The sequence below is a fragment of the Haliotis rubra genome, unplaced genomic scaffold (assembly GCF_003918875.1).
Source record: "Haliotis rubra isolate DU_JTF1 unplaced genomic scaffold, ASM391887v1 Scf525, whole genome shotgun sequence".
NCBI lineage: Eukaryota > Metazoa > Mollusca > Gastropoda > Lepetellida > Haliotidae > Haliotis > Haliotis rubra.
In genome coordinates, this window is record NW_025767219.1 from 576,152 (window position 1) to 592,612 (window position 16,461).

Sequence of the window (16,461 nt, forward strand, 5' to 3'; positions counted from 1 at the left end):
TAGCCTCATGCCCATTTCTAGAAGTAGTTTTCCTGTGGTTTATTTTACGACACCCCTTGCAGATATGTTACTTTCCCGCGCCATTTCTTTACTCTCACTGGAGTGAGAAAAGAAATTTGACTCTGAGCGAACCCATGGCTCCGCCAATTTATCATGCAAACGAAGTTGGCAAGTATACCCCTGGGTCATTTCCAGGAACCGTCGTGCCAGCATGAACACTCACAGAAAATCTCATCCATTACCGTTACACAGTTCTTGCGTGTGAAAGAAAATACTCCATAGTAGCTGTGGTCTTCAGAATCATGTATCCCCATTATCCTTTGTCAAAGCGTCTGGGTATTTCTGGTGGTCCGGAGAGATATTCCAGGCGCACTAACTCGTATGTATTTACATCCGTGTTGCCTGTCTGAGAGAGAGAGAGAGAGAGAGGGAAAGAGGAGAGCGAGAGAAGAGAGAGCTAGAGAGAGAACGAAGGAGATAGAGAGAGAGGGAGTGCGAGAGAAGAGAGAGAGAACGAGGGAGACAGAGAGGGAGGGAAGGAGAGAGAGTGGGAGAGAGAGAGCGGGAGATAGTGAGAGGCACTGCAACTGCCTCAGAATGAGACAATACCTTAATTGAGCGTCATTAAAGAGTTTCCGGGAAATTAAAGATAGAACGATAGTAACGTAAGCTGTTGTTATTAGAACACACACACAGAGAGAGAGAGAGAGAGGCACTGCAACTGCCTCAGAATGAGACAAGACCTTATTTGAGCGTCATTAAAGAGTTTCCGGGAAATTAACGATAGAACGATAGTAACGTTAGCTGTTGTTATTAACACACACACACACACACACACACACACACACATAGATTCAGAAATACATTTGTATTGAGAGAGAGATTACTGTATTAGCAGCGGAAATAGACAAGACACGGGGAGTTAATGAAAAGAAGGGAAATAAACGATGGAACTATAGTAACGTTAATAAAAGAATAAACACAAGAGAAGGTGAGAGCAAATTGAGATATGAATAAGATTAAACACCACGAATAAAATTAAACAAACATCTAGTAACAAACAGACAACAGATGAAAGAAGTATGACAATCAAATTGTTTCATCGCTTCCGTATATAGGTTTGTGTGCCAGATCACACTCACTCGCGAAAGAAAGGCCATGGCATAAGAAGTGTCTATGCTTGTTGTATTTGACTGCAAACATTTGCTGCTAAAACCATTGTTTTAGGACGTTTGTAATAGGTGCTAAATCGATGGTTTTATTAAACTCAAATATTGTATTAGAAACGTGGTTATAGCTTGTTTTTAAACATTAAAAAATCTGTCCTTGTAGAAAATGAAATTGAATAAGAGTTTACCTGTTGCGGAATAATGCCTTGTGGTGACGTTTCTTTTGGACCTCGGAGTGTAACGTTGACATTATACAGCGTCAGAATTATCGCTAACAAGACGATAGTGTATGTCGATTTAAAACCTGGCATTTGATAATTTCTTCTTGGATTGATTATCTAAGCGTCAGACTAACGTTTATATCAAATGGGCTGTTAAGGGGTGATAGACGATGAAAAACGACCATGCCACAACTGTTCCTGTATTGACATATCCATCTTTGTGTATCACCTTTGGAAACCGTTAACGTATAGTAAAATATTGCTAAATCGTCCATTCTGAAAAAAAGGCTTTCAACAAGTGAAATGAAAGTTGTTTTGTGCCGTTGTTCTTAATATATTGGTCAGGCCGTGGAGTAACCAGATGGTTAAAGCGTTCGCTCCTCACACCGAAGACACGGGTTCCATTCCCTATGTGGGTACAGTGTGTGAAGCCCATATCTGGTGTCCCCCGCTTGAATATTGATAACAATGGCGTAAAACTAAACTCACTCACTAATACATTGCTCAGACCAATGTTTGATACTATCAGCAATGACCGTCGCCGTCGGGGCATGATGACGTCCACGTTCAGCTGCGTCACACATTTGTAACCGTCCGACCCCAATATGCCAGCAGTTACAAACGCAATACTCTGACAAGGCTTTTTGCAACTGATGTGTCATAAAAGCTTGCATCTGTCAAAACATTTTTATCCAACCTCTGAAACACATATGTTCAGTAGTCGGGATCCAGTGATGGGAAAGATGAAGAAGAGCTGTGACTATGCTAGCTGAAGCACCCTTCACTCCCGTTGACCTTGTAAAACAGCGTTCCACATTTATCATGTCTGGACATTGCCTCTTCATGTTTCTTATTTCTGAGGGAAACTGATGTAGCGTTCATGCAAACATGACGCCAAATTACACTCATGGGGTCGCCTTTTCCTCGCACACGTGTACTCTAGAGTAACCTTTTACGTATGATGGATGGAGATTGTGAAATACAGCAGTAGTTAGTTGGGTGTAACTCCGCTTTGAGCCGATTTGCAGATATATCTCGGTGCTTCAGCTGATGCGGGAGGAAAGCTCGAAGTGATGCTGGTCTTACACGTTCACAAATTTGGTGAGTGAGTGAGTTTAGTAAAACCCATGAGCATGTATAGAATCTATGTCGAAACGTCGCCCATACAAAATAAAGAAGTTGTATATCTATAAAAATAGTCCTCATTCTTTCATGTATAGTCCTGACAAACATGGAATTACAGTCGAGGTGAAAATGGATTCGAACTAACAATCACCGGTTCCTGGCGTGTCCAAGGGACGCAACTCTGCACAGCGATTTTCAGTGCCAAAGACAACTCTTCCACATCATAACCACAATATACTTCCAAGGGTACAGGAATAGGTCGCAATGCTCATAGCATTACAACAATTATTCCACTGTCTTGCACGAGGCCAACGAGAATGTGGCGTCATATGAAAATTGACGACATCCGTGACGATGCGACGATTTTAGGTGACGTCGTTTTAACAAAATAATAACTGACCTTTTATCTATATTTGAGACCAGGATCCCAACAGGCAAATGACTAGGGTAAAATAAAAATGACCTATTCGCTACTCGGAACTGCGGATCATATACCCAAGGGTAGTAACATACAAATCTAACTCAAACGTGAAAGATCGTCCTTAATTTAAGGGCTGCTTTGTTCTTAGTTGCTTTAAATAGATAGCATATACATGTATTATCACTCCTTCCACGCACTCACTCACTCACGCCTTTACGCCTTCCTTCACCCACTCCTTGGCCGCTCCTTGGCCACTCCTTCGCTCACTCCATTCATTCGTTCCACTCCTTCGCTCACCCAAATCATTCACTCACTCATTCACTACTCTCTTCATTTATTCACTCACTCACTTACCCACTCAGTGTCAGGATGCGATTTCGTGTATTTTGTTGATGGCGATGATTTCACTAAAACTGTACCCACCATCAGTATGTATGAGGCTTATTGTACAGTGATCTGTGATCTGGAGACCCGTGAAGATCCGGGTTAGAATTAATCTTGAGTAACCCATGCTTGTCTTAAGAGGCGACTAACGGGATCGGGTGGTCAGGCTCGCTGACTTGGTTCAAGCATATCGTATCCCAGTTACGTGATTCGATGCTCGTCACTGGGTCGTATTATCCAGACTCGATTACTCGCAGACCACTTTATTACAGCTGAAGTGAGTGAGTGAGTGACTTTAATTTATTGCCGCTTTTAGCAATATTCAAGCAATATCATTGTGGGGGGAAACCAGAAATGGGCTTCACACATAATGCAGCATGGAACATTGAAACAAACAAACAAACAAACAAACAAACACTAGGGATAGTAAAGTCCGAGTTAGTGAAGCTTCGTCACATTTTATGTGCAATTAGTAATACTACACAGATTTTGTACTAAACATTTATCTCCGTTCAGATTTGCCAAATAGCCACACATTTCGTATTAACCGGATTACCAATGTCACGTTTTCACAACTCTTCCACACAAACTCTCTCGACACCTGTCGACATGCAGCTGGTACACCATCCACACAGGTGTCGAGTTGAACTACATTAACCAGGCACGCTGAATTATCTCGGTATCCAGAATGTTCAATTCATGTCAACCACTTCACGGTCCATCGCCAGAAATATGTTCCACTAATACCTTTGTTGTACATTAACATGATTCCTTTGCGTCGATGTTAATAAACCAGACAATATGGTGTTGTCGTTCATCACATACTTCAACATATGTTTTATATCGGGATCAAATATCAACAAAACATAAATGAACATCTGTTGTATAATGGACAGTATTTCTAAAAAAATCAATGATATTAATTTATTGTGAAGTATAGAATGTCAGATGCTATTTGTCTGGCTTTACATTTTGTTTCTAACAAGTAATAGGGAAGGACGTTACTAGCAGGACAAAATATATTCTGTTATTATTAGGGCTTTGGTTCGTTCTAAGTATGCATGCCTTATAGGAACTGTATAAAAATCATTACCAGTGTTTGAATGAGGTTTACGATGCTTTAAGCAATATTCCAGTAGTATCACGGCACTAAACACCAGAAATGGGCTCAACATTTGATTACATGTATCGGATATAGTATCACCAGAAATTATTGAGAATTTTAGGAATATGTTTAATTGGATTTCTAGTATAAACAACCTTGACCAGCTATCAACTGCTTGGTTTCATTCAAGAGAGACAACTCCGTTAATCCTTTTTTCATTAGTTTGTGAAGAGTTACCCCCCTTTGTTTACTTGCTAGCAGACGACATTTTCAGTGATCCTCAGTATGGATGATTTAGAGAAGAGGAAGTTGATTTTAGAGTATTATAACAAGGATATCAGATCAGCTAAAGTGATTTCAAGTAGAACAGGCATCCCTTTGTCCACTGTTTATCGAGTTTTGAAAAATATTGCAACTAGATATAAGGAGGTCTGTAAGGAGACAATTAGAACTGAGCTGCATGCAATGAGTTGGCAGAAAAGTCGAGGAATTCCATCACCGATCATGAAACCTAAACAAAAGGAGCGAAGGTTGAACTGGTGCTTACAGCATAGAAATTTTAACTGGGACAGTGTGATTTTCTCAGATGAAAGTTATGTGTAGCTGTTTCCTAATACACTGAAATTCTTGACCAAACAAACTGAAAAAACCTTTGTATCAGCGCCCAAAGTACAGTCCGAAATGTAACATGTGGGGTGGCATATCTGTGTTAGGGGCAACGCCCCTCTGTGTATTTGAAGGGAATATGGACAGTGAGCGGTACACACATATCCTCGAGGGACATTTACTTCCACCTGCTCACGTGTTCTATGGACAGTTTTTTATTTTCCAGCAGGACAACGACCCAAAACGTCGTTCAAAGCATTCACAGGCCTGGTTTCGGACCCAAAATATGACATTATTAGATTGGCCAAGCTATAGCCCTGACCTTAATCCAATAGAAAATGTTTGGGGACTTATGAAGGGAAGTGTCAATAAGAAAAATCTGACAAATATTGCTGAAATGAAAGAAGAGGTGTTCCCATAATGGGACAGCATGGACCACGACTTTCTAACTTCTTTGATCAGTAGCATGCCCCGCCGCATTGAAGCCTGCATTGCTGCCCATGGTGACTTGACAAAATACTAACGTTTCACCTGTCTTTGAATCTGGAGTTATGTTCTGCTAATATTCACATTGAATACGTGAGTAATGAGTGAAAAAAAAAAGAAATTACAATCTTTAAATTCTCAATAATTTCTGGTTGTAATGTATTTATATAGCGCACATATCCAGGCAACTAGTGCTTGCTCAAGGCGCTGGTATTTTTTCCCTCGCGCACTGGATGTCAATCTCGTCAAGTAAGAGATTGACAACGGTTTAAGAATCTATACTGAAACGTCGCATTATAATATAACACAGAAGATACCATCCATTAACTATCACACCTTTCTTATTATTCATCAACTTCTAAAATGCCAATCAAACAGACAATGAAGTACACGAACAGTATATGGGAGGACACGAACATGTTTTCATCCATGAATAAACTCCAGATAATGACTAGTCTGGATTATCTGACGAAACATATTACATTTGGTGTAAAAAATGAAATGGTTAAGATAAAAAAAACATCACGAAAATCAGTGATGTAACAGGTGTTTGTAAGAAGGATGTCATCAAGCTGTTAAAACCGTACTGGCATCTTCAAGTTCTCATCAAAAGGAACAGATTGCATAAACAGTTCCTTCTTTCTTACACAAAATGTAATCCATACTAGAATTATTTCATCGTTGTACATACACGACAAGGAAATGCTCTACAAATATCTACCTCATGTTATTGCTCCCTCGTTAAACCATTAAATGTTTATCAGGGAATCCTCAGCAAAAACAGACAGTCAATTAGCTACGGAAATGCCATAGCATTAATGCTTAAATGAGTTATTCAGAGAATGTAATAATGGATGCAAAGATAATGACAAGGTTTCCGGAATTGTGGTTATTATTTTGGAAGCAATGGACAATTACAGAACTGCTTCCTGGCATTGACTGTATTGATGAAACAGCGAAAGCCTAACGTGGAAACAATCACCTCGTTGACGCGTACAAAAATTCGTCTCGCCAAAAGTCGATGTCTTCGGAGAATCCGTTGTTATAACAGTTACATCATCGGGTATACTTGTTAAAATCAAAGGAAATAAAAGCATAATTGCCTGGCCCAAAATAGCTTTCATTCATCACGTTTTTTGTTGTGGGATTAGAAGCTTTGCGTGTGGATTTGGTAAACGCCGCCAGAACGGAACAGCGTGTTGTATCATGCTTTAAGAGACTAGTTGGAGGTCGCGATAATAATGGCTATGGAATTAGAGGTTTGACTGTGGTGAACTGATCAAGGAAATATTGATTAGGCAGTTTTGTCCTGTTCTACGCTTTACTTCACTCATCCGTTGTCTGTTTGTTGTCTTCTTGATCTAGTTGTGTTTATTTTCATTCAGTGCTCAATTTTGTGCTGCTATTTTCTTGTGGTTTGTGTTACTAACGCTGCCATCAATCATTTCATTGACTCCCCCCCCTCTCTCTCTCTCTCTTTCTCTCTCTCTCTCTCTCTCTCTCTCTCTCTCTCTCTCTCTCTCTCTCTCTCTCTCTCTCTCTCTCTCTCTCTTCTCTCCCCTCCTCCCTCCCCTCTCTCTCCTCTCTCTATTCTCTCTCCTCTCTCTCTCTCTCACTCTCATTCTCTCTCTATCCACGTATATGTACAAATTGTATTTAAGTTTAGATCAAAGCATTATCTGCATTACTCCACATTCACAGTCACAGATACATTCACATATATCACAACTGATTCAATAGCTTCAAAATAAAGGTACAATGAGATATCATATTCAGCAATATTTGCCATTTTCGTGCATATCAGCTTAAAGTATTAACAGGATGGCAAATATGAGACTTCCCAACAGATTAGTGAGGGTGTCAAACCGTAGGTCTATCTGTGTGACAATCATTGAGAGAGATGGCAAATAATGCCACGAGAAAAGGGCAAACATCCGTGTCAGACTTATTAATTTTTCTCCTGGGGCTATAGGTTATCAATCCCTGAGATCACAAAGATAGATTATACACAAGCAGATATGTGTAATCTTGCTCTAAAGGACCACAGAAACGGCTTGGATCCAGACAATAACGTACGTCGTCGTGTCTTGATCATACGGCATACGTTTCAAAAGGAGTTGTGGTTGTACAGAAGGACGATAATCAAGACCTAGGTCAGTGAATGTTCGACAAAATGACTAATTACTCGTCTTGTGGGAGTCAAGTCAGAAAGGTTGAGCTTTTTGTACAAGCAATGTGAAAACCACAAGGACTGATTTCTGGAAACTCATGAAGATCTGGCTTAGAATTGGTCTTCAGCAAGCCATTCTTGTCGTAGGAGGCGACTAACGGGATTGGGTGGTCATACCCGATGACTTGGTTGACACATGTCATCGTATCCCAACTGCATAGACCGAAGCCTATGCGAGTGAGTGAGTGAGTGAGTGAGTGCCTAGCAGCAATTATTCTAACAACACAAAGGCTATGTGGCAATTGGGACGCGTTTCGTCGTCATGACGAGAGAACACATAACCCTTTGGCTTGCCCTCCGTCTCTTAATAAATGATACCCGTGAAGGTCCTGGTTAGAATATTGATCCTCAGTAACCCATACTTGTCGTAAGAGGCGACTAACGGGATCGGGTGGTCAGGCACGCTGACTTGGTTGACACATTGCGCAGATCGATGCCCATGCTGTTGATCACTGGATTGTCTGGTCCAGACTCGATTATTTACAGACCGCCGCCATATAGCTGGAATATTGTTGAGTGCGGCGTAAAATTAAACTCACTCACTCTCTCGCTTAATAAATGCAATGTTACAACTGCGACAAAAACAGGAAGAACAGTCAAAGAACGCGGACAGTCTCCTGGACATTTCATCAGGGCTCAAGACCCATCGGTTTAGTCGATATGACATTCCCTGAACAGAAGTATTGTTAGCTCTTTGAGAATACTTTGGTACTTATCCAGATTAACAGAAATAAGTTAGTATCAATGCTCATAGTTTCAATGAAACAACGGACAGATTGCAGCACCACACGTTCCACATTTCAGCCGCTTCTCACGCAGGCCAAGCACGGGGTACTCTGGACATGATCAGCCCAGCATCTACATCAAGACATCACACAGGTCTAGTACAGGGTGATCGAGACATGATCAACCCAAGTATCTTCACAAAGACTGCATGGAGGCCAAGCACGGGTTACTCGAGACATGATCAGCTCAGCATCTACATAAAGACATCACACAGGCCAAGAACGGGGTGATCGAGACATGATCAACCCAAGTATCTTCACAACGACTGCATGGAGGCCAAGCACGGGTTACGCGAGACATGATCAATTCAGCATCTACATAAAGACATCACACAGGCCAAGAACGGGGTGCTCGAGACATGATCATCCCAAATATCTTCACAAAGACTGCATGGAGGCCAAGCACGGGTTACTCGAGACATGATCAACCCAGCTTCTTCACCAAGACTGCAGGCAGGCCAAGCACGGGTAGTCCTTAACAAAAAGAGCATCAAAGCAGAACGCTCATTGTAAAGAAGACTACGTAAACGGGAAAGATCCGGCCGCTATGTACAAGCTCCCCGACAGTGCTCATCGGGGGTCCATTGTACTAAACATACAGAACACTTCTATGAAACAGATGACTATAACTCCGTTGACCTATTATGCTTGTCATCTGAAAGATAATGTGTTGTCTTTGTCGTTGTTTACCATCATCGTCGTCGTCATCGCCATGATCATCATAATTATAAAACTTGCGAAATACGGAAATATGTCTGATGTAGACAATAGCCCAATAGAAATCAATATCAAAAATGAGCTTCATCTGCTTGTATAATCAAAACTTGTAAAGCTCCTTGTGACTGTTTCTTTGTTGTGGCAAGCGAACTACTTACCCATGTCGTTCATCAATGAATGCAATACTACGATTACTAAACACCCAATGAGATAATAAAGCTGAGAGGAAGGTCTCCAGACTTTCTAACGATCCACATTTTAATAAAACTTTGAAAGATCCCACGAAGTATAAAACATGTTTAATCAGAAAGCCCAATGTGAAAATATCTTTACAACGAAGCATGCCAGGTTTGATGTAAAAATATCGATCGGATGAAAGATATCGATCTAATCAACGGCAATCAAATAGGCAGATTCCCGAAAAACCAGCTGTTTGTCTCCATTAGCACGTCCCAACTCAAGCCTGACAAGCTTTATCAAATAATCAGACCACACAACCGGTGCAAAAACGCCTATTTACAAATTATATGTTGACATTAAAACTCCCTCTGCACAACAGGCTACGACAAATGACTTCCAAATGACTTGCTGAATGTCGGAATAGCAATGGTGTCGAGATGTGGAGAATTCATATAGAGTCACAGGTGGGATTAAACTAATTGAATGAGATTCATGCCTACAAGCCTAATACAGAATTCCCGATATAGTAAATTGAGAGTGCCGGCATATGTGCGCTTGAATGGGTCTGTCACTTTGACAAGGTGCGGTGTGTCTTTCCATTGTCCTAATACAATAGATATCAGTACATCAATAAGATCCGATGTTTACAGACCCTCTGCAGTTTCACAATAAATATTTATATCGCTCTGATTAAATCAGGAATCAATTCAATGGCTGGAGACGTACCTCGCATAGGCTTGAACTCATGACATTCTATTTTCGTTGTCCTATTGGAGTTTTCAGCAGACAATTATACCGACCAAATGTAAATTAATTTTCAATTCATCCGTTATGCTCTGTATGATCATGTAATGTATATTTATATTTACAGTTTTATAGTCACAGGGGCAAGGTTTGTTTACATATATACATACATACTTGTCCTAAAGCGGTACTTTGTTTGAATATGTATTTATTCCCGTAACCCACTGTGCATGTCCATAGGTGAATGTGAACCTTCTTTAAGTAGCATTTAGAAGAGGGTATGGTGACAATGAACAAGTTTTAAGGATTGACAACGTCTTTATTGCAATAAAGAAGGATGGCAATATATGGATGAACAGCTTCTTTATTGCTGTGAGAGCGACGTTTCGGTGTAGGTTCTAACGACGTTATCAAGCAAGTTGCAATAGATGCGATGTGTCGATACAGATAGTAACATTTGCTTGATAACGGTGTTAACATCTACATGGAAACGTCCACTCTATTGCAAGAAAGTTGTAAATCCATAAATGAATGTGTGCCTGAAGGTGAATGTGAATCAGTCGGGTACAGTTATTTGGTTTAGAAATCATACCATGATATAAAGTGTGTTACAGTCTCAATACGTACCTATTTGTCACGGGTGGTATTACAAATTCGTTACGTATTACGTAACAACTTACGTTTAACGTTTTTCGCTAATCAATGACTACATGCGTCCTGCATGGGTATCATGGCATATTTCATCTGATGTTCCCCCTTTATCCTTTCCCTCCCCATCCCATCCCCCGCCACCGAGTTTTCATCCATCCCGTCACGTCATTTCACCAACTCTACCGCAGCGACTCGTGAAGGTCCGGGTTAGAATATTGATCTTCAGTAACCCATGCTTGTCGTAAGAGGCGACTAACGGGATCGGGTGGTCAGGCTCGCTGACTTCGTTGATACACGTCATCGGTCAATTGCGCAGATCGATGCTCATGCTGTTGATCACTGGATTGTCTGGTCCAGACTCGATTATTTCCAGACCGCCGCCATATAGCTGGAATATTGCTGAGTGTGGCGTAAAACTAAACTCACTCATTCACTACCGCAACCTTAATACCCATCCATCATTACATACACGCACGCCCACTCACACACACACACACACTCACTGATACATACATACACATACGCACAGTGTTACACACACACACACAGACACACACACACACACACTGGCAATACACATACGCACGCATGCACGCGCGCATACCTGGGTCATTTTCCTGGATAACACTCCCCTGCCATTTCCTTCCCCGATCAACGAACACGACGTTAACGAAGTGGCAGATGTAACAACGTGTTGTTTCCTTTCCGGTGTCGGCTTCTTACTGTACATTTTAGTCGCAATAAATATAACGAACTTCGGTTATAACGAACTAAATTAAAGTTCTGAATAACCGTACGAGTAGTTCAATGAGATTGAATTCTCCAATACAGATCTGGTTACATGTTGTCTTGAATAAATATATCGCCCTTTGTTCAGTTTGTGTGAAAAATTCCCCTTTACAGACACCTGTTTTTCGGATCAATATTTATTGGAGAGTGGCTTATGGAGGAAATGACATCTTGGGATATATTGGGAGAGGACACGTGGAGAATAAACGGGGATAACTAGAATTGTCTATTTGCAAAAGATGATTCTTGAGATAAACACATACACATGCATCCACCCACACGCACACACCCACGTGCACACGCATGTGTCACTTTTTAACGCCACACTCAGCAATAATCAGCAATATGAAAGCAATTTGTAATTATCGAATCTGGACCAGACAATCAAGTGATCAACATCATGAGCATCGATCTACGTAGTTGGGATACGAATACACCTGTAAACTAAGTCTCTTACGACAAGCAAAGATTGCTGAAGACCAATTCTAGCCCAGGCCATCACGGGTCATTATTATCGAGAGATGGCATGGAGAGAATAGACAGCGAAAATAGAATCGCCTCCATGTAGAAGAAACCTGAGACACACTCACACGCACAACACATGCACGTCAGTTACTAGGATGGTAGTTATATGGTTAAGTAGAAAGCTGACGAGCTGCATCCAATGTTCTGACTATGGTGTGAGTTTCTTGAAGGTCGGACGTGCGATACAGTACCTTTTTAATCGACACATTTATCCATATCATATCAAGAGTAAATGTCCCAATATAAAGACGTTATTGACAGTCATAGTCCACATAGCAAAATGTCCAGAATAACGGGGTTTGCCATTAAATGTAGACAAGAAGACTGGCTTATGTATTGCTAGATATAGGCATTATCGTACATTACTTTAACCTGTTTATAGTGTTCATGTACAAGCACATATGTCAAGTACGTAGTACGAGATGACGAAAACTACATGTACGTATTCAGTACGTCATGTTAATTCAAATAGATATATCCGTACATTGTTCTTGCCAAACATGAGCGTTATTTTAAATCAAACAAGTATTTCATTTTATATATCATGCAAAGTATATCTGACTATCCCGTTTAATATAAGTACAGGAAAATTAAAACGATACTAATTGGATGACAGAAATAATTGTAACATGTGGATATATATTAGTATTTCTCAGCGTGACCTCCCTGAACGTAAAATCAAATTATAAACTTCATTCAACTTTTCGCAAACCAAGCTGAAAGAAAGAAATAACAAAACTATCGATCGCGACATCAATATAATGAAATGAAGTTTCCTCACCATCATTCGGAGCCGACTTGGACAACACTTCTAATTCGCAGTTCGTTTTTGCAATCAAAGTTGGATGTAAAAAGTGTCCTTTGATGATGTTAAGCTTTCCAGCGCCTTCATCTTCCAGAGACATACTTTCCCAAATGACAGGTAGTCACAAACACACACACACACACCTGTTGTAAGTAGGCAGGGATATTTAGAACGCGCGAACTCCGCGTTGTAGTACAGTCATCTGTTGCACTCACAAACGACTAGCCATCTGTGCTTGTAGCTCGTTCGCATTATATAGGCGTCTCCATTCGCCTTCCGCTGGACAGACAAGGTTTGCTTGGGGCAGTAGGATAGCTTGTAATTCAATCAGAAAGTTGTGCCGATACGCAACCATTAAACGCGACTCGGAGCATTGAAGGCAACGTCAATCGTCGTAGCTTTCCTCTGCCGTTTCAATTTAGCCAATACGTGCAATCCTTTAGCTCTTCAATAATAATTACACGTTCTATAAAACCTCGCGGCTCGTGGCTTGGTCTTAAGGCTTCCTTCTCCATGATTTGGCATAGGATAGACTACAATTGTTTGCCTTTTAATTCCCGGACTGGATGCAGTGCCATAGCGCTGGAGGTTCTATGGGCAGGCCGAACGTTCTTGATGACCAAATAGTTTCTCTTCCTTCGCAACTCGAAAGTCGTAAAGACTTTGGCCGTTCACGGCACCGGGACTGATATCTGGTCAATACGTATCGACAGATGGAGCAATGCTAATAAATCATAAAAGGCCACCATAGCGACCCTTGGCCCTCGGAGGTGACCATGTCAACAGAATCGGTTAATGGTCAATCTACTGACACAGTTCTCTCTTAAGTTACTTTGATATTACTAGTATTGTCGTAAAGATGTTTAATGTAGCTTAATAAAATACTTTCTGTCGGTAAGTGAAATAAATTAATTTTGAAAGTTATTTCATGGATTCGGGTTCGTAATATAGTCTCAGTCCCGTCTCCGTTACTGTTTACAATTTGATATCAACGGAAATAACGTATGTAAGTGGCATTTAGAAGTTGGTGTGATGAATAAGGGAGACAGATCTATGGATATAGAACTTTTTAATTCCAATGTATGCGACGTTTTGGTCTAGATTCTAACGCCATTAACACGCAAGTGAGGACATATGGAAATGTGGGAGTTAAAGGTATCACTTAATCGCTGAAGATTGGAAATTGAACAGAAAAGATAAAATATATTTTCAAATTGAAACCACAGTGTGTGCTCAAAACACATGTGATATTAGTCCATGTGAGGTCTGACGTTATTATATTGCGGCATGTTTTCCTACGACATAATGAAACGTACAGATGTGCCCCGTATGTACATGCTTCTATTACTTTTGGCATCCGTTTTTCGCGATTTAATTCGCTTGAGTATATTCGTATTGAATCAATATGAATATATGAATCGATCCGTGGCCAGATTTGTGTTTGACGAGCGCAGGTAACATGTTTGACACGTATACTGTCAGTGTTGACCGACATTCGAACATCTCCTGACAACCCCAATATCCACTTCACGACGTCGTCATAATCATTGTTCCGTAAAATCGTCATATATACTTCACGTCGTATTCATTGTTCAAGGAAATCTTCATATCCACTTCACGTCATACTCGTTGTTCAAGGAAATCTTCATCTCCACTTCACGTCATAATCGTTGTTCAGGAAATCTTCATATCCACTTCACGTCACACTCGTTGTTCAAGGAAATCTAAATATCCACTTCACGTCATACTCGTTGTTCAAGGAAATCTTCATATCCACTTTTCACTCGTTGAGGAAATCTTCATATCCACTTTCATAATCGTTGTTCGAAATCTTCATATCACTTCAAATCTTCATACTCGTTGTTCAAGGAAATCTTCATATCCACTTCACGTCATAACTCGTTGTTCAAGGAAATCTTCATATCCACTTCACGTCATACTCGTTGTTCAAGGAAATCTTCATATCCACTTCACGTCATACTCGTTGTTCAAGGAAATCTTCATATCCACTTCACGTCATACTCGTTGTTCAAGGAAATCTTCATATCCACTTCACGTCATACTCGTTGTTCAAGGAAATCTTCATATCCACTTCACGTCATACTCGTTGTTCAAGGAAATCTTCATATCCACTTCACTCGTTGTTCGAAATCTTCATATCCACTTCACGTCTCGTTGTTCAAGGAAATCTTCATATCCACTTCACGTCATACTCGTTGTTCAAGGAAATCTTCATATCCACTTCGTCATACTCGTTGTTCAAGGAAATCTTCTTCCACGTCATACTCGTTGTTCAAGGAAATCTTCATATCCACTTCACGTCATACTCGTTGTTCAAGGAAATCTTTCATATCCACTTCACGTCATACTCGTTGTTCAAGGAAAAACTCGTTGTTCAAGGAAATCTTCATATCCACTTCACGTCATACTCGTTGTTCAAGGAAATCTTCATATCCACTTCACGTCATATCCACTTCACGTCATACTCGTTGTTCAAGGAAATCTTCATATCCACTTCACGTCATACTCGTTGTTGTTCAAGTTCAAGGAAATCTTCATATCCATCTTCATTCCACTTCACGTCATACTCGTTGTTCAAGGAAATCACTTCACGTCATCGTTGTTCAAAGGAAATCTTCATATCGTTGTTCAAGGAAATCTTCATATCCACTTTCACTCGTTGTTCAGGAAATCTTTCATATCCACTTCACGTCATATCGTTGTTCAAGGAAATCTTCATATCCACTTTCACGTCATACTCGTTGTTCAAGGAAATCTTCATATCCACTTTCACGTCATCATACTCGTTGTTCAAGGAAATCTTCATATCCACTTCACGTCATAATCGTTGTTCAGGAAATCTTCATATCCACTTCACGTCATACTCGTTGTTCAAGGAAATCTTCATATCCACTTCACGTCATACTCGTTGTTCAAGGAAATCTTCATATCCACTTCACGTCATACTCGTTGTTCAAGGAAATCTTCATATCCACTTCACGTCATAATCGTTGTTCTTCATATCCACTTCACGTCATATCGTTGTTCAAGGAAATCTTCATATCCACTTCACGTCATACTCGTTGTTCAAGGAAATCTTCATATCCACTTCACGTCATACTCGTTGTTCAAGGAAATCTTCATATCCACTTCACGTCATAACTCGTTGTTCAAGGAAATCTTCATATATCCACTTCACGTCATAACTCGTTGTTCAAGGAAATCTTCATATCCACTTCACGTCATACTCGTTGTTGGAAATCTTCATATCCACTTCACGTCATACTCGTTGTTCAAGGAAATCTTCAATCCACTTTTCATATCCACTTCACGTCATACTCGTTCAAGGTTCATATCCACTTCACGTCATAAGGAAATCTTCATATCCACTTCACGTCATACTCGTTGTTCAAGGAAATCTTCATATCCACTTCACGTCATAATCGTTGTTCAAGGAAATCTTCATATCCACTTCACGTCATACTCGTTGTTCAAGGAAATCTTCATATCCACTTCAC

At 40.4% G+C, this 16,461-nt stretch overlaps 1 protein-coding gene across 1 annotated transcript in view; it reads right to left on the reverse strand.

The window, feature by feature from the left end:
* Nucleotides 1-13,328, reverse strand: part of LOC124252816 (calcitonin gene-related peptide type 1 receptor-like) — a 123,352-nt gene extending 110,024 nt beyond the window's left edge. The window contains exon 1 of the mRNA XM_046686494.1: nucleotides 12,920-13,328. Within this exon, the coding sequence (XP_046542450.1) occupies nucleotides 12,920-13,043 (124 nt within the window). The 5' untranslated portion in view covers nucleotides 13,044-13,328. The remainder of the gene's footprint in view (nucleotides 1-12,919) is intronic.
* Between the last annotated feature and the right edge of the window lie 3,133 nt (nucleotides 13,329-16,461).